A 20,687-nucleotide genomic window follows, 5' to 3' on the forward strand; every position below is an offset into this window, starting at 1 on the left:
AGCACTACCGACTATCTACCGTATAGCTCGAGTCGACACTCTGTGGACGGGTAATACAGTCCAGCACTGCCCTCTCGCCGATCACCATGTCCTACAACCTCGCTTCATTGACCCCTTCCAGACCGGCTCCCACACCACCTGCCGGTGGTAACTCAGCCAGACCATCCAATGCTCACTCGTACTCATCCCAAACAAAGTCCAGCTTCTCTTCCACCTCGTACGCCTCGTCCTTTCCCACTATCAGCCCAACATCCGCTCTTTCCGTAACTCGTCAGGACGGTGGTAGGAATGAGGCTGTCAGAGCAGGTGTCGCCAGCGTCAAGGAAGAAGGTCTACGAGCCTTCATGTGGAGTAAAAGGTGGCTTGTCCTGGGTGGAATGGAGTTGAGCATCTTCAAGTCCGAGGTGAGTTGGGTTCTCCCTTTCCTTCAGATCCATGGCCATGATACCCTCATGATGTTCACGCTGATTTGTCTGTTTCAATATGTTCTGACAGCAATCGTCATCCCCTGTCTTCATCTTACCCTTGTCGGACGTACAAGATGTTCAACGAGTCGACATGAAACCGTTTTGCATCGAGCTTGAAACCAAGGACAAGCTGTTCTATTTTGCGTTCCGTTCGGATGATGAGGTCTACGCCTGGATGGATGACATATACAATCGCTCTCCGCTGATGGGTGTTTCGGGACCCACCAACTTCGTTCATCAGGTGCATGTTGGTTTTGATCCTATTTCAGGTGGATTTACTGTGGGTATTCTGTGTTTCTTTTCCTGAACTGGACCGGAAGCTTACCAGACACATATATCTGCAGGGATTACCTCCTCAATGGTCCAAGCTGCTCACATCCTCGGCAATCACGAAAGAAGAGGCAGCTCGACATCCAGAGGCCGTTCTCGATGTCCTGCAATTCTATACCCAGCAGCAGATGGGCCAAAGTGCTGGCGATTATCAACAATCACCACTACCTACTTTGCCTACACAGTCGCGGACCGCCAGTGCGGCTGCAACTCGCTTCGAGGGTGTGGGTTTGGGTGGTCAGCAACCACAACGAGAAAGAGGTGGATTTTCAAACAACGAAGCACCGTTTGTTAGTACTAAGCCAGGACCATCTCCCGCATCCTCGACTCCTGATAATCGTGATCCAGTAGGTGTACCAATTTAAGACTGACGAAGACATTTTGCTGAGGTTGTCTGTTAGATCCGCCCCTTGGTCGCTGAAAGAAAGGCACCACCACCTCCCCGCTCTGCTGGACCATCTCGGCCACTCGAACCGAGATCAGACAGAAAATTGCCTGCAAAACCTGATGTCAGACAAGAGTCAGAACCCAAAACTCTACCCCCTACGACATCTGCACAAGCGCAAGCGTCTACCACTCGACCGGAGAGGAGAATAAGCACGATGAATGAGGCTCAAATCATGGAGAAGCTTCGATCCGTGGTCAGCGCCGAGGATCCGGCGCAGCTGTACTCGAAGATAAAGAAGGTCGGCCAGGGGTATGTGCTCGGACCTCTGAGTGCTACTGTTTACTAATGGATCTCTCTTTTAACAGAGCATCAGGAATGGTATTTGTCGCTAAAGCGCTTACAAGTGGCAAGAAGGTGGCCATCAAGCAGATGGATCTGCAACAGCAACCTCGTAAAGAACTCATAGTCAACGAAATTATCGTCATGAAGGAGTCCCAACATCCCAATGTGGTCAACTTCCTCGACGCTTTCCTTGTCCGTAATTCGGAGTTATGGGTAGTCATGGAATACATGGAAGGCGGAGCGCTAACAGACGTTATCGAGAACAACAAGTTGACCGAAGATCAAATCGCTGCCATCTGTCTAGAGGTAAGACTCTTTTCAGTCTGCATCGAGAAGTCAAGCGTTTGTTGATTTGCTTGTATAGACGTGCCGTGGCTTGCAACACTTACACTCTAGATCTATCATCCATCGTGACATCAAGTCCGATAACTTACTTATGAATGCACAAGGTCAAGTCAAAATCAGTGAGCAGTTCTATCACGCTTGATGCTGCTAAGACTGATAATCTGTGCACAGCCGATTTTGGCTTCTGCGCTAAACTAACGGAGCAAAAGTCGAAGCGAGCGACCATGGTCGGCACACCTTACTGGATGGCGCCTGAGGTTGTGAAACAAAAAGAGTACGGTGCGAAAGTAGACATATGGTCGCTCGGTATCATGGCTATCGAGATGATTGAAAACGAACCACCATATCTGGACGAAGAACCTCTCAAAGCACTTTACTTGATAGCCACCAACGGAACTCCAACTCTGAAGAATCCGGAACGACTCAGTCAAGATCTTAAACATTTTTTGAGCGTCTGTTTGTGTGTGGATGTTTCATTTCGAGCCACTTCATCAGAGCTCTTAAAGGTGAGTCTTCTCTGCTTTGTCGATGACAGGCCTGACACCCTATCATAGCATGAATTTCTGCAAACCGCTTGTCCAATTCATGAATTGGCGCCCTTGTTGCGATTCAAGCAAACGTCCGTGAGTATGCTCTGAACAGGGGTAAAGTCTTGAAAGTAGATCTTGCTGAATGTATCTCATTACCATCAGAATTGATAGCTGAGAAAATGATCGCCTCGACGATCACCTCACTTATGGAGTGACGCCCGTTATGTCAAATCATCGCGCATATTTGTATAGATATATATATATGACTGTATTCCGCTTGCGCCAACCGACTTTGATACTGGGACATCATGAGGGTTTTACACATGCATATATGAACTATATATACCGTCCTCTGTGACATGAAGGGGTATGCAAAGGAAGCTCATCAGAAGAAAGCAGACAGCGCTATCATCGACCGTGCTGCGAAATCTTATGTGAATACATCTCCCATCACATAGAAACATGACATGCCTACCTTTAACGTAAAAACTATTGGCGGTCAATACCGATGGTAACCCTGTTGATTGAATTCCGTCCCACCGTTCTTGCACCTCGATTCGCATGAAAGGTTTGAGACGACTATCGATGGAGTCAGAGACAGATTCATCAACTGGGTATGAAGATGCCTACTTCGGTGAAAGATACACCTTGATTCCGCGATATTGATTGTCAGTCAGTAAAAGCGTGACTTGACGCTTCCGCAATAGTGGATCTAGACATTCGTATCAGTCAGTCACTGTATTCTGTCGAAGGGAAGACGGTGCTAGTGGTACATACATTTTCCCTTGGCAAAGACTACCTCGTTTTAGCGAGGTTAGCCAGCTCACGATGAGCAGTGATCAAATAACTTACTGGCTGCGGCATGGGTAGGGAAGAAGTATGACTCAAAGCCCACACTATATACCGCGAGATGACCGACTGAAGTCAGCATATCACATGGATCTATGATTCCCAGAAGGCTCACCAGTGTAGACCATCCTTAGGGTGCTCATCTATCCCAGGGCTACATGGGGTCAGCCGGCCCCAAAGAGTAGTAGGACACTTGAATGCGATGGTTGGACTTGCTCTGAAACGTGAAAACCCACATCCAATTTGCCATCGGACGAGGTGACTCTGTTTTAGTCAGCCTTACTTCAGACATATAGGAGATGAACACGGGATAAATGGCTTACAACATGCTGAGCGAAATATTTCATGAGCCCTAAGCCAGCATTGAATACTTGTTGAATTATGGAGTTCATGGCGGTCGTTTCGAAAGGTGATTGGAATGAGAAGTGAAGTGGGTGGCGATGGTCATTCTGAACAATTTGTGAAGCATCTGACAGCTTTTAAGTCGCTGGGGATGCAGCAAGGCGAATGTGCAACGAAACATCAGAGGTAGGGTTTACATTCGACGTTCATTGTATGCTTTCATCCCGCATGTTACAACTGTTTCAGGTCATTCTTATTGTCTATACATGAGACGGTTACTCCTGACGGTTATCTCCGATGTTGTTTTCCCGCGTCATACCAAGCTGTCAATCAGCAGTCAATCATTGGAAGAGCGAAGAACAAAAGCTTTTTATGAATACCGGACGATGATGCCTGTATCAACCCCTGCGCTAAGTTCATCATACATGCCTGACTCACGAATAGAAGAGACGCCAAAAGGAAAGCAGAGCCGTACTCACCTCGGCCCAAGTCATAGCAGGCTCCGACTCTTCGCCAGTATAGTTCATGCGTTTCAATTCCCAATCAGACAAAGCTGTCAACTGCTCGTCCACACGGCGTACCTAGCTCCTTCATTCAGTGATCGATCCGGCTTCTGAGAAGACAAACGAGGAGACCTATAGCTTGTTCTCTGCTGCTTCACCGGACGAACCACACAAATGCCATCGAAAACATTTCCCCTTCTTTTGAGGGTCCGTGAGCTGTCACAGGCCAATCATTGTTCATTCGACTTTCAAAGGTATTCGCATCCTTGCATTTGACGAGGTGTTGATGGCAAAGTGAAAGGTATAAAAAAGGGCTTAGTGAGTGACTCAAAGACAACACTTATCACACCGATTTGTATATTTCCAAACATTCTTCACCATTACCAATCTTCTCAGCAACAAGATGTCAACCCGAGCGCTTCTCACTCGTACTCTTCCTAGAGCCTTCCTCTCTGGAGCTGACACTGGCCTAACCAGCATCCGGCAATTCCGAACAGTTGGGATTCAAGTTCTCCACCCTGTAGGAATTTCTACACGATACCAATCTTTCCACCCAAAGAAGTTGGATGGCAGAAGACACCTGGTGAGTTGGTGAGCTGCATTTGACCGAAAGGGCTGACGTTACCTCCTATCAAGAATACGCAATCTGGTAACCCAAACAAAGGTTCAAGTGCTCGGCAAGGAAATCCCAAACCCCAGTGGGAATCCAAGGCGCTTTTTGACCTTTTTGTGGCAGAGATGGAAAAGCAAGGACAAAGATCTGGTATCGATAAAATGGAAGATGCTACCATTAGCAAGCTTCGGGAATGGGCAAGTGGAGAGTATTTCCCACCAGACTTGGTTTGTACTTCGATTGGCGTCTTCTGTTGTCCACATATGAAGCTGATATCGTCTTGTAGTTGAAGCCAGTCAAGGAGTGGTCCGCTCAATTTGAGAAGCTCTGCAGCGATCTCCCTACTGACCAAGTTACATTATTACTTGGCGCTTTCGAAAACACCCATCGAGAGGCGTGGAGACTTCTAATCAGAAAGAGTCAAGCACAACGCCGACGCGTTCCGCGTTCCGTACGATACCTAGACCGCACACCCAAATCCAAAGTATATACAGATTTGACGAAGGTTGTAAGTCAATTCAGCCTCCGCGCATTCAACCTATCAAGCTTATACTACCTCGAATGTAGAGGAACATCGAGCGAGCCGCGCGAGCTGCCAGAAAAGCGGCTCGTGTCGAGATCGAGAAGGTCAACGGCACGGCATCTACCGTCATGGTGACTTTGAGAATATCCAACGCGATCAAAAGTAAGTCTTCGACAAAGAACAAAAGACGTTCTGCTAATGTACCTCACAGTGTGTGCTGTTTTCTGTCAAAACCCTAATAAGGGAGAGATTAGTCACCAGCTTCTCGAAACCAACGGTAAACGTGAGGGCGGCGAATTGACTGCACATATACGAAAAGGTATGTCTCAATAGTGGGTATCTGCTAGTCGGTTCTAACGGAATTATGAATAGTGATGCCTCGTATCGATCCAGCCATTGGCTCGGGAAGCTCCGGTGCTTTGGATGTTTACTCTTGCGTACTCAACTGTGTCCGCCTGATGTTTCCGGATCTCGAGATCACTGCTACTCGGCAAACCATTTATCCAGCCGAAGGCTCGTCCACCGCCGGATCAATGGGTCAGGCCCCGCAAGGCTCTGGTCGAGGCAAGAGGGGTTTCTATCAAACACTGTCTACCGCTAGAAGTCTAAGTAAGTCGCCCGCCGATCGGTCCGGCTGGATAAGTCCTAATATGTGGGTTTGATCAGGTAAGAATCATTTTCGAAAAGGTGACGATGACCCAGCCTCCAAGAAAGCGAATCAATCTGGGAAAAGTGGCGATGACTCTACCTCAAAAAGTGAGTGGTCTCTCGGCCATCTCATGGTGACACCAGCTAACAGCTCGCTGAAAGTTGAGAGGAATGCCTTGTACATGTTTCGGGAATTTCTACGAGCTAAAATGAACCAAGAACTCGTCGATCTACCAGACTCCAAGAATAAAGATTGATCTTGGTGGATTGCTATGATTGGCGAAGATATTCGCAACCCATGCAATGCGTGAAGCACAGAAGCTTCCGCTTGATATTTCGGTAAATGGTTAGGAAGACTTACAGATCAAATAAGCTAAAAAGCATAAAAAAAAAATTACTGCTGTGGTATAGGATATGTACATAAAAATACTACCAAAAATCCCCCAAAAAATAGGAAAATTCCCAAAAACCTTTTCTCCTAGCTCCGGTTTCAATGTTTCTATCTGCTCGTATGCATGTGTGGTGTCGTGTTGTGTATACAAACAGTACATATGTCGATGCAGCGAAATTAACGATCTGACGATGGCATCCGGTTACGTCATTTACCATATGAGTGGATATACCAATCTCCCTGAATCGGGCGCGTTGCGTAAACAAACAAACAAACCAACAAACTAACAACACTAGAAAGAATCACACAGATAACATTGTTCGACATATCGTATAGTTGCCGTGTCTCTTTGTCCGTCCATCGTAAATTAGCAGCAACCCCAATTTAATTCAAGTATGAGTCATCCGCGCATCTCTCTGCTGCCAGTTTCTACTTCTCATTCACAAATGGAGCCTGACAAATGCAACACGCTTTCAGGACAAGCATCACGCCGGTCCACAATGGTCAACAATCGCGTCATTGAACAGAGAGAAATCCCGATGAGCGCAAATCGGCATAACGGTGGGCCTTTTGGGAGAACTCCACAAATCAATAGGAGTATCCCAAACAGGTGAGTTGAAATGATGAGCGAGTTCGCTTTCGCAATGTCTTCTGACTTCATCGCAGTGCTAGAAGGAGCTCTGTCTTCACATCGAGCAGCCATCACAGGCCTTCGATGGCGTCTGCAGTACATGCATCCACGCTCCATAAAGACAGCCGACCTATACGAGATAAAAGCTTCCAGGCCGAGTGCATGCGAAATGTCAGCGATTATCTTTTGAATGCTCGGTACACCGCTCCTATAACATCGAAAACTCTGATGTCTCCTACCGCTAAAGAATTTCAGTCTATCTTCCGGTATCTGATCAGCAGTCTCATCGATCCAGGAATGTCTTGGGGGAAGAAATTTGAGGACGATGCTTTGTCTATACTGAAAGACATCCGTTACCCCGGACTTGACTCAGTCAGCAAGACAGCTTTTACTGCTCCGGGAGCTCCCCAGTCCTGGCCAGGACTGTTGGCGATGCTGAATTGGCTTGTAGAGTTATGCAAGGTGAGTCAGCGACAGACGTGAGTATATATCCTTATGCTGACTTCGGTATAGGCTCATGACAACTGGAATGACCCTCATTGCATTTCGGATCCTATTTTGCTCTCACCTTCGAAGCTCCCTGTGGAATATCCTCTTCTAGAGGAGCGCTTGTTATGGGATTTCGTGTCTAAAACATACGATCAATGGTTCGACGGCGGCGCCGAACACTTTCCAGAAGCGGAGATGGAGCTTGAGCGCATTTACGGTAAGTAAGTAACCCTACAACTCGCCGGAAGGGGAGCTAATCTTATCCGTAGAGCGACTATCTAAAACCAACATCGACCGAAGTAGTAGTTTGGAGACGTACATGCAGAAGAAGACCGTCGAGCTGCAACAACTTCAAGTGCAGGAGGTGAGTCGAGTCATGTACAACCTATGCATCGAGGGCATCGACTTATCGTATAATCTCTGTACACCCGCCAAGCCTCCGCTCAAAAGGCTCGAAAATGAGTATCTACAACTCATGAGTGATAAGAACAAATTCATCACTTTTATAGATCTCAACAGACAGAAAGCAGAGAAAACTAGACAAGCTATAGTCAAGATTCGGGCAGCCATTGCTGATCAAGGTATGTTTGTTCTGTGTGCATCTCTTGGATCTCTAGCTGACAAGGAGTGTCGGTAAGGCCAAGATCTTGCAAATAACCGCAAAGAATTGCAGGATGTCGAAGCTGCAGTAGCGACCCAGAATCTGACGCCAGACGAAGTAATCCGGATGAACAACGAACGAGAAACATTGAACCGTGGCTTGGATGAGATCAGGGCTAGAGTTGCCGAAGCCAGTCAGTCATCTTACGATCACGAGATGCTTGTGACAAGGGCAATGGATCGCTTCGAGAATCTTCATGCGGAATATACGACCCTCGCCCATCACCTTAGCGTATTGCCATTGCAGCAAGATGATCCTGTCCGAAGCGGGGACTGGATCGATGTTGACATGAGCTTGGATCTTGGAGTGGAAGACCTAGATACATTGAGATCTGCAGGTCATACAATGCGGGCTTCTTTATGGCAGCAGCTAAACCTATACCGAGAAAAGTGCCGCCAGGAAGGGTTGGGCCTAGAACATCACCTAATAGCTTTGGAAGATCAACACGATCGTCTGGAGCAGCAAGTGGAAAGGCAAACGGAAGAGGTAGCGACACTAGAAGTCAAATTGAGAATGGTTCACGAACAGGCTGAGATGGCACAAAGCGTGATTACCTATTCATCTTGCTGTATCGATCGTTATTCGAAGTCACTGATGAGCATGTCTACACAGAAACTCACGGAAGAAAATGCAAACACCAATAAGGTCATCGCTCAATTGGAAAACGAAGTCTCAAACATGCTTGCTGCTAGCCAACAGGGAGTCGTCGTGACTCAATCAGAGTTGGAGAGTGCTAGAATCGCGTAAGACTCGATGCCTCTCGAGAGTAACAAGTCACTGATGCACATCTTCTATCGATTCAGCTACAAGGAGCTTCAACATCGCACTGCTATACTGCAAGATCTTCTAGTCAGTCAGATCAGTAATCACATAGATATGATCATCAAAGCGAAGGAACATGCCAATGATAGTTTGCGGAGTATCAAATCGTTAGCGGAAACGCAGTGATGAATGAATGCTTGAGCCTTGTATGCGAGTCGAGGTTAGGCTATGTTGTTAGGCTTGTGATAACCAAGTGATATATAATTTTTCTTCTTCTAATAAATCTGTCAACAAGTAATGTGATTCGATACGGACCTTATTCTGGTCCTTCATGTATGTGATTTGAGCCTGTTCGGTATTGAGAACTGGCCAACTGACAATAGCCGTCCTCTTTCCTTGCCCCGGAAAGGGGATCCATGAGAATGATCAGATATGCTTGGAATCGTTAGTCCAAGATAAAACGTAGTATTGCAATCAATTGTCAAACAGCCTAGGTTGCGCACTGCGGCTCTCATGCATCCACAGTTCATGCATGAAAAGATGATTGGAGCTGCAGTTATCGATTTGTACTGACGCCACATTAACGGCGGCGAGATCCCTTCGGCGTTCGACCTGTTTTTGCAACTCGCTGAAATACGAAGACAAATAAGCATATGTTCTACAACACATGCGCTCGCAGACAGACGCGCAGAAAGCTCGCTTACCTGTTGCTTTCGTACTCTCTGGCTCCTGACCGTATTGGCTGACAAAAGGCCGGAGCTCCTCGCAGGCGTGACAGTATTTTTGACTGAAGAAGTCTGCGGTGTTTCGTTACTGTTCAAGCGGCCTGAAGATGTTTGACTTCTAGGAGAAGAGCTGCTCTCATGATTGATTGCTCTTCGCTTCGACTTCCAGGAGGAAAATCTACCACTGTTGTAGGAGGCTGGGAGAAGTGATCCGCTCTCCGACCGTATCATTTTCTTGTTGTCGGAACCAACGGTAGCCTTGATGAATTTACGTTTTTTGCGATCCCAGCTGAGTTGACTGGCTTTCTGAGCCCTTGCGCTCGAGCCTTCATCGGCAGTCATGTCCAAGGTCGTTGCGGACAGAGCTTCAGGAAGTGACGCGCCACTTTGTAGGGAGTAACTGAGATACTTGTGAGCGTTTCCTTCTCACTGTTTGTACTCACCCTCGTTCTGAAGCAGCACCACTTTGGGAGTGATCCATGAAGAAATTCGGATCGCGAAACGATTTGGCCTATAAAATCAATTACTCAGTGAATCGAGATGTAGAACACAGGGAACGGAGCATGCTCACCATCAACATGTCATCTTTATCATAGCTCAGTTGTGGTTTATCGTCAACAGTGCTCGTGTCTTCTGCTGCAAGTTTCTTGCGACTATTGACAAGCTTGCGACGTTTTTGCATGAGAATCGAATTGTCCGTCTCGCCTCGCCGTCCAAGCTCGAGTACTGTCTCATTTGGAGCGTAAGCAGCGATGGAAGCAACAAGACGGTTTCTAGCGGCCATGGTGGATGCATTATCGAAATCGACGAGGCTGGGTTCGATGGGTAGTGTGAATGTTTGGCCGCTGAGAAGGCGACCTAGCGATTTGGCTTTTCGATATGAAGCAGCGGAGGCCTTGCCACGGGATCGCTCGAACATAGCTTGACCTTTGCGCATGACTTCGCGTTGACTTTGAAGATGCGGAGCGATTTCATCCAGTCCGGATGATATATATTCAATGTTTTCGCTGATACTGTCTTGGGGAAATGCCTTGAGCATAGCTGCATCGTCGCCCAGTCTTGCGGAGCCTAGAAACGTCTGCAAATCGTACAGATACGGCCAGTCGTCTCGACTGACTAGGGACCAAGCAGTACCTTTCCTTCCTGCTCTCGCCGTTCTACCGACACGATGGACAAAGACTCTTGGACCGGGTGGAAAATCGTAGTTGATAACGTGATCCATGATAGGGATATCCAGACCTCGGGCGGCAACATCGGTGACCACTAAGACATCGGTGAACCGTTTTCGGAATTGGTGTAGTTGCTGTTGTCGGGCAATCTGGTCCAAAGAGCTATAGATATGTGAGGTGCGGTAACCAGCAGCTTTCAGTAGTTCTGAAACATAGTCTACGTGATGTTTTGTAGACACAAAGACAATAGCTTGGGGCTTATTGACTTCTTTATCGCTATCGCTGCGGATCTTGATGGCATCTCGAAGGACGACAAGTAGACCGGCATCTTTCTCGGTAGGCTTAACAGATAAGAATCGCAGATCGAGATCGGGACTGACCTTGTGCTCTGTATCCAATCGGATGAGCAAAGGATTGACGAGTCCAGCTTTCGCGAATTCTGCTACTGTTGAGGGAAGCGTCGCAGAGAACAGTAAATTTTGACGAGTTGATGGTAGACGACTTAAGATTTCTCGTAGTTGGACATCAAATCCCATTTCGAACAGCCTAATCATTCATCAGCTACGGTTGTAAACACAGTGGGCTGAGCTTACCGATCCGCTTCATCATAGATCACCATCTGGAGATGACGCAGATCACACTGCATTTCCACCAAAAGATGCAAGAATCGACCTGGAGTGGCGATAATGCTAGAGGATCAGCGGCTGCGTGCGACATTGGTGACTTACATATCGGGGCTCTTCGACATCTTCTCAAATTGACCTTCCATACTCTCACCTCCCATGATGAGAGCCCACTTCAGATTTTCAGTTTCCTTCCCCTTTCCTTTGGTCATACCTCTCGCCAGATCTTTACCAACCGTCAGAATTTGCATTGCTAGCTCTCTACTCGGACACATGACCAGAGCCCGGGGACTGGTTGATGGAGAATGCGTCGATCCAAGACGTTCCAGCAACGGGATCATATATCCTAATGTCTTGCCAGATCCAGTACGAGCCATCGCGAGGATGTCTCTAGGCGGTGTTGACAAAGCTCCAGGTATACTCGCTCGTTGAATCGGTGTAGGATTTTTGAACTTTCGTAGCAGCAGTGAGCGTATCATGTCAGGTCCCACGTCTGGTAGTGTGATCAGCGATCACGGTGATAGAGATGACGATTGTGCACCTTTGAACAACTCACTGAGAGCTTTCCATTGCGACCCTGGACCTTTAGGCTTGGATGATTGCACCAGCTCGCTCCCCGATTGATCTGCCCAAGAAGGTATGTTGATTGATTCATCCATGTTGAAGCAGTCTGATGTGGGATGTCTACTGGGGACGTGTCTTGTACGATGAGGATGACCTGTATATGGCACGAAGGCTGGATAACCTGTAGGTGAAGATAACTTTTATGAATGATGTTGTATTTTGACAAGCATAGACAATTGACAAACCACGTGACATGGATGTTTCGTAGTGTGATGTGATTACATAATCAGTCAATTTTATGGGTTCAAGTCAATCTCGTTGGAGTAGTATCCCGTCTTATTCATCGAAAATTGATCAACTAGACCAATTCATGCATTCTCTTCATCTGACATACCACCTTCGCAACCACTAGCAGTCACATTCGTACACACACCCACACGCCCACACACCCACACACCATGTTCACTTGCATCTCATGCAGGGTCGCCTTCGAGACTGCTGCCGAGCAGCGATCCCATTTCTCCACCGATTGGCACAGATACAACATGAAACGTCGAGTGGCCAATCTACCACCTGTAGCAGCTGAATCATTCAACGAAAAAGTATTGGAAAGGAGAGAGCAGAACGCAGTGAGAACGGATCCGAGGAGTCTTTCCTGTGTCTCTTGCAAGTAAGTGACAATATGGTTAGCGCAGAAGCTGATCATACAGTAAAAACTTTTCATCCGAGAACGCCTTCCGATCTCATGTCCAATCCAAAAAGCATCGGGACAGGGAAGCACAGCAGTCTGTCTCGCATGGTAGCTCGATCTCTCACGCAGATCAAACCACCTCTCAGAATCCGTCTCAGCCCTCGCCACATTCTATTAACGTCGCACACTCAGCTACTGATACGGATAGCGAGGAGGAAGAGGATGGCGATTTCTCCGCTCGAATAGCCAAGGCTCGTAGGCGAATCCAACCCACCGACTGTCTCTTCTGTCCCGCGAATCACAACTCGATCGATGATAACACAAAACATATGGCTAAGTCTCACAGCTTCTTCATTCCAGATCAGGACATCTTATTGGACCTTCCTGGTCTTTTATCATATCTAGGTGAAAAAGTAGCAGTAGGCAATCTTTGTCTGTACTGCCCTAACGGTGGTCGCGAGTTTGGTAGTTTAGAGGCTGTCAGGAAACATATGATAGATAAAGCTCATTGCAAGTTGGCTTATGAGACGGAGGAAGATAGGGCGGAGCTGGCGGACTTCTACGATTTTGCGGGACCGGATGAAATGGCAGAATCCGATTGGGAGGATATGGAGGACAGCATGTCAGACGTAATGCAAGAGGACGCAATGCCAGACAAGGCGAGTAACTCAGCAACAGGACAAAGGTTGTTTAGCTAATTGCTTATCCAGATAAAACAGCAACGTCAGATATCTCTTGCTCCCGATGGGCTGTCACTCATGTTGCCATCTGGCCGTACTTTGGGTCATCGATCTTTAAAAGTTTACTATTCGCAGCGACTTCGACCACTCATTCAGTACAATACTTCCACCTCTGCCGTTAGTGCAGCAAAGGTCGCTCTTGTTCGTCAGCGATTGGCAGATCCGTCACTCGCGTTGGTTCCGGTTGCCGGAGGCCATGGTGCTTTCGGTCGTGGTCAAGAGCTGATGAAAGCTCGTAATGCGGGTGAAGCCAAGTGGGCCAAACGTCAAGGCCGATCTTTCAAGGATCAACGGCTGAAAGAGCAGTTCAAGACCAAAGTAGGTTATGTACACAACAATCAAAAACGTAAGTCACTTGCCTTTTAATCCATAGCGATCTCCGCGACTTTTGCTGACAATTTCACCATGACACAGATTTCAGAGACCCTTTGTGTGAGTGTCCAATATAGCATATGCCGCAATTACTCATTCCTGACGATGAATTTGATCTTAGTACAATAAGCATTATCGAGCTTTCCCGCATTACATCCAATGTATCACACATACGGTAGCATTATCCATTATTCATTATGTATATAGGTCAGGCCATCCTATCAAAGTTCTGTCCATTCGTTCTGCTCCTTGTCTTTTGATTGATCATCTGATTGCTCACCCTAAAAACGAGTCGTAATCGTTGGAAGCACTTCATTTGCACCCGAGATCATGTCACCCAAGCCATAAGAGGGAGTATTGGAATTGATGACATCGCCCGTTGTTGCGAACGAGGCAACGGGATGAGCATCCTTCAAAGTGTTGTTAAGTGTGACTGGTATGATCCGTGGTATAGCCGTCATATCCCGGTGTTCGACTTAAGAAAGCGGACGAATCGAGAGAAGCGGCGCGAATGTAAGGATGAGGTCCAGGATTCACAGTGGAAGAAGCGTAAGGATGGTGTCGCGAAGCACCAAGATATGACGAAGATGGCTGAAGAGAGACGTGTTGCTGTTCTGTTAAGGCTGTTCGACCTGATGGAGGTAGGTTGGGTGTCATGGAGCGGTGTCGTTCATTGAAGAGCGGATTATCGGCGACATTGCTGAACATGGGTGGGACTGGGTTTCCCAATGTCCAATCTGGTCGAATGGACCGTGTACGATCAGCATGCGCATTGGCAACAGTGTTTCCTCCAAATTCTTCGGTACCAGCAATTGACGGTGGTAATATAGGGAGTCGAGCTGGGTTGAATTGACTTGAGGGCTTCGAAGAAAGTCAGACTACGTATCAATGTCGCGAAGACGGGCTCACCATGCAGAGCCGAGGGATTTTCTCCGTAGGCTAAGTTGTATGTATGCTCTGCATTGATGGTTGAAGGATTCGTTGATGTGGAATAACCTCTACTCTCTCTCTAACAGCCATCGCATCCACCTCCGCCTCCAAAAGGATTGCTATATCATCGTCGTACTTTCAGAGGCTTCTCTCTCCCGGATCCGCTTTCTGATGGATTTTGATGTGCTGTGTGAGATTTTCGCTTCGACTGAACCTCTTTCACATCGAATGCTTTCGTACGGTCTCCCTCAAGTGTGGGTTCTTACATGCCGCTTGAGGTGTTCAAGTCGTTTGAACAATCGCCCGCAAGAGAAGAGAGGACAGCTGAATGCTTTCGATGGTATACCGGTCGCAGAGATAGAGGCTGGGGCCGCTGGGTCGAGAGAATGATAGGCCGCAAGACCACTCGAAGGGAAAGTTGTACATAAAGAAGAAGTTGCCGGTCGATCAGTAGGAGTGACTTGCAGGAAATTTGAGAACCACGAGCCTGGGCGAGGTGCGAAGGTGGAATGATATTCAAAAAAGGTAAAAGGCTCCCATGTGCCGGTCCAGGTCTCAGTTGTCCAGAGTGAGCTGGGTTGGCGCTATTGGAATTTACAGGTGAACCTCGGATATCGGCTTATATAGAGGGTTGCATGTAATTGGTAGTCCACACCTGAGCCTCATCCCCAAGTGGAAAGGAATATTCAGAGCAATGTAATCGATCACTGTCCGACCCACTGTCGTCGTCTCCAGTGTGTCATAGTTGGTGGTGGTAGTGCCAGCTCGTTGTTGTCGATGCTTTTTCTCTCCAGACGATTTTCTTCGGCCCTGCTTGTATGCGGGACTCCCTTTGAGCAAAGAGTGAGGGAAAAGAACTGTGTTTGCATTGGATTGAATCTCAAGCAGGTCGTTGTCGGGACCAGGAGTAAGTCGATCGGACTTTCTCTATGCAGAAGGGCGGGGTTTGAGTTTCTTTGGCGGTGTTGTTGACAGAGGTGTTAGGAGAGGAATGCTCGGCGTCCTCCATGAAAGCTGACTTTTCAAGTACGTGATCTTGGGAAGTGGCTGTAGTGGCGGCGGATGCTGGATCGATGACCCGAGAGTTCTGCTCAAACCGTATTAGCTCCTGTGCTTGCAGGTATTTCGGTTGCTCATCGTCATAGGGTTGACAACAATCCGAGTGCAATGATAATAGGGACTTGCTTGCCAAATTGATGTTTGTCTTCGTAAATGCTATCACAAGCGTGGGGTTACAGAAACCCGAAATCTTCTGTGTATTCGTTGTTATGATAACTCCATACTCTCTGTCTTGCCGGACTGACTTTTCTGCGTAACGATTATGATGTAAGCCGATCAATGCATGTGAGTTGATCATGCAAATGTGTTAGATGAGGGGAATTCTGTTACAAAGCATCGCAATGATAGTCACTACGACCCGCTCATCCAGTCTGCATTTGCATAGATACATAGGGCAAGGTCAATCATACAAATTCGCAATCAAACTATAGATGTTTCTACTGTAACGGCAACGCCGCCTCGTCTACCAGAGGAGTAGGTTTCGGGCGATTCATTTTGAGCAGGTTTTTCATAACCACTGGGCACCGCATCATCTCCTCCACCGAATGAGAGGGAATCACCGGTAGCAGGAACTACTTTGGAGCCAAGAGTGAATTGTTGTCCATCGAAACGGTTCGTTCTGCTGAGAGATGTCAGCAAATAGTATCGGAAGATGGAGTAGGCAGGAGAATAAACCTACTGCAATCTCCCAAACCCGATTTTCCCGAACAAGCCTCTTATATAAGCAGCAACAGCTAGGTATTCGATTATAGCCTCTTCACCGAAGCCAAAGAAGGTGAAAAAGATAATCGAGTACAGGAAAGGGGCATACACATTGGCGACAAAGGCTGAGTAAACGCTACCGATGAGCTCTTCAGGATATTGAGAATATTGGCTGAAGTTGAGGTGTACAGCTGCCCAGCTTTTGTACGGCATCAATGGAGAGTCCGACGAGGAAGTCGCATTGTAGATCGCATAAGCAAGGAGCACGGTACTGTCTGTGACGGCAAGAGCGATGAGCCTGAGGTAACGTCCGACCGAAAGACCTGAGTCCGAAGCAGCAAGGATAGTCTGGAACTGAAGTCGTCGGATGAGGAACCAACGGACAGCGAGCACTATAATGGATGAGTGATAATCAGCAAGAGTCTTCGCAGTGATCATGGCACGAGAGTAAACGTACCGGCAAATACAAGGGAAGCAACAGCTATGGTGCCCGGTATCACAAATCGAATGATCACGCCTGGTATAGACATATATATGGGAGTGATACACCCTATGTTTTCTATGATGTCGTACCTATGACCTTGTACAACGTGAAATAAAGCAGCGAACATGCATGGTGAGACGATGCATATCGTGATTTCTTCGATCATCCTTCGTTTCCGATCCCTTGAAGAGATGATTGATCGACGGGTGGAAGCGACTGATTCAAGGCGTCTCATCTGGGCAAGTGAGCAAGCTGGTAAAGCATAGTTGATCAGGAGAAGAACGCGACTACCTGCAATTATGTATCGGCATGAGCTTGACAGACGTAAGGATGAAGCGAAGACTCGATGCTAAGAAGGTGCTCATGATGTCAAGAAGAGCCAGAGAGGAAAGGTTCCTTACTGATATCACACCAGATGGGGTTGTTGTCCCGAACATTGCCTGCCCACACTAAGGTGTTGACAAAAGTAACCACATTCGCAAGAAACAACCAAAAGATGAGAGATAGAGTGGCGATGTTTCGAGCTCGTACGTGCCAAGGAAGCGGTAGAAGAACCAATACCGTGGCAATGATACTCCAAAATGGATAATCAGGATGACGCATGATGTTAAACAATCGCAAGATGATAGTGTAACAAAACGAGGGGAAAAGTAAGATAAAAGATATTGAGACTGAGATAACTTCATGTCGCTGGATGACTTCAATATATATCCTCGTTTGGCCAATGGAAGAGAAGAGGGCGAACAAGAACAAAAAGAAAAACGGATATGCACCAAGATAAAGACTTTTGTACCCAAACAATAAGATATTTGAGGCTGCCACGTGGGAACAGATCGAATCCCTTTTTGTCCTCTGAGAATACGTAAGCGACATTATGGGTACATCGTTTCAATGCGTTTCAGGATAGTTTCAAACTCTTCCATCATTGTTTCGACTTCTATATATCATATTGACGGAAACGCTTCGAACGTCCCTCCAGCCATCGTCTCTCATCAACAATATCAATCCCCATCATGATAGGTCCCGCTGGCAGTCACAATATCTCCTCAGGCGCTAGGAGCGCGCTATTCGATAGGTCTAGCATTGAGAGCATAGTCGACGAGAATCGTGCCCAAAGGTGAGTGACAAGGGATTCCACCTAGCTGAAGCCATTACAGCTCGGATATCCTACACGAGGAGCTTTTCCCCTTGCCACCCCCCAACAACTGCCCGCCTAGACCCCTCAACCAAGAAGAGACCGCTCGGGTAGACACTTTGAGCCGTCTACAATTCGTGAGTAGTCCATTCCCTTCACAGCGAGTAATTCTGAACGGTGCAATGTAGTTCTTGGCTACAGCTCCGACCCGATGGGGCAGCCCAAGCACAGATGTAAGTCCTTTGATAGACCCCGTTGAGTTGTGAAGAGGATCATCCGCGAGGCCTGATGTCCTCATACATCAACTTGTAGTCCGCCCCATCCTTGCACAAATTCCACTTGCCGACAGGAGAGAGCGTGTCTTGTGTCTTATGGCAGGGACTCTTTCACATCACAGGTACAGATATCGGTAGGCGAATCTACTTTTCGATTACATCAGACTTCAGGCAGAAACTGATAGCCTTGTCATACGCTTCAATTTTCATCAGTCCGAGCATTGGCTTTCAGGTTCGAGGCATTTGGAAGGCCAATAAAGTCTTCCAAGAAATGGGAAGAAGGTGTCTTCTCAGATCTCCGTAATTTGAAGCCTGGGGCGGATGCAGCTCTTGAAGAACCGAAGTGAGTCGAATATGGGTAAAATAGGGACGATGTACTTACCTTCATTCCAGATCGCCCTTGCTGGAATTCCTGTTCCGCAATGGGTGCATCCGTACGCAGAAGAAGGTGAGCGATATCATCGACGCCGAATGATTTAGCTGATAACACCATCTGCAGCAAAAGGTAAGCGACGTTTGGCAGCAATTTGATTAGATGGTTGACCGCCATCACCTCTGTCAGGTCTTTTACTGGTACGTTGCCCTTTGTTTTACTTAAGTTAACAAGCTTCACATAGGTTCTCGGTGCCGCATGATCGGCTTTTCCTGGATGCTCTCGAACGAGACTTGAAAAGAGAAAAGGCTGGCTTAGAGCCAACGTCGATAGTGGTCGGGGAACCAGCTATGAGCTTCCGGTAAATCCCATCATGTTTGTTGAATGCCTTCACCTGCTGACGGCGCCCCTCACAGATATGACCCAAAACGGACGCTGTACGAACAATTCGCCGGTCAGAATCCCGGCATACTATCGAATAATGCAGTCAGTGAAACCCTTCGCGCATTTGCGACTGCTGACCCCCACCGTATAGTCACCTGTGGTCGTCTCTGCTCAATCTATCACTACATCACATTCGGCTGGTATCTACTCCAACTTCTCAGATAGAAGTACCCTACATACCATAATCGCGGATACACATAGCCAGATGGATGCTCAGTCCAATCACAAAATAGCAGGTCAGCCATTGATACGGGTTCTGGAGGATGACCCTCGAATCTTCAAGCAATCGATACTACCTGGTAGTTCTGACTATAAGCGTCGCCGTTCTGGTTCTCGCCGTGCATCATCTTTGCTCCGGGCCCTCGAACGAACATCTGTGGTTAGAACCCGTCCTGATCCTGAAATACCGCGGGCATGGACATCCTCGCCTCAGTTGCTGTCTGTAGTTCCATCGCTGAGTGGTGAGTCTATCCTGCGTCTGGTGCTTGGATGACTGAGTCAGGGACCACAGAATCTATCTTCGTGCGACTATAAAGATAGTGCTGACCCTTTGTCGCTTATATCAATCCGTTGACTAATTTTAGATCGTCCTTCCACGGCTCTGACTGCCTCGCTGCCTCGCGTCTACTCTTGTATGTACGATGATTGTGGAAAACGCTTTAAACGGCTTGAGCACTTGAAACGTCATATTCGAACTCACACAAACGAAAGACCGTTTGTATGCCCAACATGTTTTCGAACATTTACTCGACAAGATAATCTTGTTCAGCACTTCAAAACGCACCAGAGATCTGAATCAGTCCTGTCAGATAACAACTCTTCCTCCATCATAAGACGACGTACCAAACAGCCGCAGTCGCCGGACCTTTCTCTTCGCGAACGTTCATACGGCATGGATCCTATTCAACGCAGGCAAGTGATCACATTTCCAGTGAGATTTGAAAGACTAACGTTTACATGGTCGGGCTCACAGTGATCTGCTTATACCACTGTCTTCGACGACACCCCTGATTTACTCCAGCAATGTACACCGCTCACTCACCGCTCCTCCCGATCAAACAGATCACCCTTACGGTCTTCCACCCGCTTTACCAGTTGCAGCGCAATTTTCGCTCTCCTCGGATTCAAGGTTCTCTCCTGCGCTTGACCTCATGCAATCTCAAGGTCTGCAGCACCTGACTTCCAATATGGTCACGGTGTCCCCTTTGGCCGATCAATACCTTTCCAACGGGAATGTTGATAAGGGACTCAAGGGCTTAGCAAATCCACATATTGTTCCTGGTAGCTCTGTACCGCTGCCGAGTGAGTCTGCTTCAGAGGCCGCATTCGATGCATTATCGACATTCACCTCGTTCTCGTAGCGTATACCAGTAAAAATAGATAATGCGTCAAACATTGATATCATATGCAACTCGTCCTTTGAACTCCATAAAGTGAGGGCTGATATAGTGGGGACGTTCAAAAGGCACCAGCCAGAGCTATATGCCGTAGCTGAATATGTGGACTGACAAGAGCTCCTGATAGATGTATTAGGAAAACCTGAGTCGATGTGAACTTTTGCAACACGCTCAGATGCAGATGCCAAGA

General features: G+C 47.4%; 9 protein-coding genes across 9 annotated transcripts; 5 read left to right on the top strand and 4 right to left on the bottom strand.

The window, feature by feature from the left end:
* Positions 1-86: 86 nt before the first annotated feature.
* V865_006091 (uncharacterized protein) lies at positions 87-2,617 on the top strand (the record flags this gene model as incomplete). The annotated part of the gene is made up of 9 exons (XM_066229851.1): positions 87-404; positions 496-747; positions 812-1,144; positions 1,199-1,494; positions 1,551-1,833; positions 1,892-1,991; positions 2,044-2,378; positions 2,427-2,499; positions 2,565-2,617. 9 exons carry the CDS (start codon positions 87-89, stop codon positions 2,615-2,617), a joined length of 2,043 nt encoding a protein of 680 aa, XP_066085948.1.
* Positions 2,618-4,499: 1,882 nt separating this feature from the next.
* Positions 4,500-6,137, top strand: V865_006092 (uncharacterized protein; the record flags this gene model as incomplete). Its single annotated transcript, XM_066229852.1, has 8 exons — positions 4,500-4,679; positions 4,733-4,936; positions 4,996-5,217; positions 5,277-5,394; positions 5,444-5,551; positions 5,605-5,841; positions 5,899-5,988; positions 6,043-6,137. The coding sequence occupies 8 exons, from the start codon at positions 4,500-4,502 to the stop codon at positions 6,135-6,137; spliced, it is 1,254 nt and encodes a 417-aa protein (XP_066085949.1).
* Positions 6,138-6,771: 634 nt separating this feature from the next.
* V865_006093 (uncharacterized protein) lies at positions 6,772-9,000 on the top strand (the record flags this gene model as incomplete). The annotated part of the gene is made up of 8 exons (XM_066229853.1): positions 6,772-6,881; positions 6,938-7,364; positions 7,416-7,608; positions 7,661-7,755; positions 7,828-7,972; positions 8,030-8,598; positions 8,665-8,795; positions 8,856-9,000. 8 exons carry the CDS (start codon positions 6,772-6,774, stop codon positions 8,998-9,000), a joined length of 1,815 nt encoding a protein of 604 aa, XP_066085950.1.
* A 394-nt stretch (positions 9,001-9,394) lies between these two features.
* Positions 9,395-11,354, bottom strand: V865_006094 (uncharacterized protein; the record flags this gene model as incomplete). The annotated part of the gene is made up of 5 exons (XM_066229854.1): positions 9,395-9,442; positions 9,519-9,939; positions 9,983-10,050; positions 10,111-11,254; positions 11,302-11,354. 5 exons carry the CDS (start codon positions 11,352-11,354, stop codon positions 9,395-9,397), a joined length of 1,734 nt encoding a protein of 577 aa, XP_066085951.1.
* A 78-nt stretch (positions 11,355-11,432) lies between these two features.
* On the bottom strand, positions 11,433-11,990 carry V865_006095 (uncharacterized protein; the record flags this gene model as incomplete). The annotated part of the gene is made up of 2 exons (XM_066229855.1): positions 11,433-11,824; positions 11,888-11,990. The coding sequence occupies 2 exons, from the start codon at positions 11,988-11,990 to the stop codon at positions 11,433-11,435; spliced, it is 495 nt and encodes a 164-aa protein (XP_066085952.1).
* Positions 11,991-12,353: 363 nt separating this feature from the next.
* Positions 12,354-13,827, top strand: V865_006096 (uncharacterized protein; the record flags this gene model as incomplete). The annotated part of the gene is made up of 5 exons (XM_066229856.1): positions 12,354-12,565; positions 12,699-13,245; positions 13,297-13,672; positions 13,741-13,758; positions 13,820-13,827. The coding sequence occupies 5 exons, from the start codon at positions 12,354-12,356 to the stop codon at positions 13,825-13,827; spliced, it is 1,161 nt and encodes a 386-aa protein (XP_066085953.1).
* Positions 13,828-14,121: 294 nt separating this feature from the next.
* V865_006097 (uncharacterized protein) lies at positions 14,122-14,610 on the bottom strand (the record flags this gene model as incomplete). The annotated part of the gene is made up of 2 exons (XM_066229857.1): positions 14,122-14,559; positions 14,608-14,610. 2 exons carry the CDS (start codon positions 14,608-14,610, stop codon positions 14,122-14,124), a joined length of 441 nt encoding a protein of 146 aa, XP_066085954.1.
* Positions 14,611-16,107: 1,497 nt separating this feature from the next.
* Positions 16,108-16,919, bottom strand: V865_006098 (uncharacterized protein; the record flags this gene model as incomplete). Its single annotated transcript, XM_066229858.1, has 3 exons — positions 16,108-16,306; positions 16,367-16,781; positions 16,847-16,919. 3 exons carry the CDS (start codon positions 16,917-16,919, stop codon positions 16,108-16,110), a joined length of 687 nt encoding a protein of 228 aa, XP_066085955.1.
* A 967-nt stretch (positions 16,920-17,886) lies between these two features.
* V865_006099 (uncharacterized protein) lies at positions 17,887-20,461 on the top strand (the record flags this gene model as incomplete). Its single annotated transcript, XM_066229859.1, has 12 exons — positions 17,887-17,990; positions 18,091-18,145; positions 18,197-18,241; positions 18,321-18,417; positions 18,497-18,626; positions 18,677-18,731; positions 18,783-18,788; positions 18,846-18,856; positions 18,901-19,017; positions 19,073-19,142; positions 19,192-19,561; positions 20,163-20,461. The coding sequence occupies 12 exons, from the start codon at positions 17,887-17,889 to the stop codon at positions 20,459-20,461; spliced, it is 1,359 nt and encodes a 452-aa protein (XP_066085956.1).
* Between the last annotated feature and the right edge of the window lie 226 nt (positions 20,462-20,687).

The sequence above is a fragment of the Kwoniella europaea genome, chromosome 1 (assembly GCF_036810445.1).
Source record: "Kwoniella europaea PYCC6329 chromosome 1, complete sequence".
NCBI classification, from domain to species: Eukaryota; Fungi; Basidiomycota; class Tremellomycetes; order Tremellales; family Cryptococcaceae; genus Kwoniella; species Kwoniella europaea.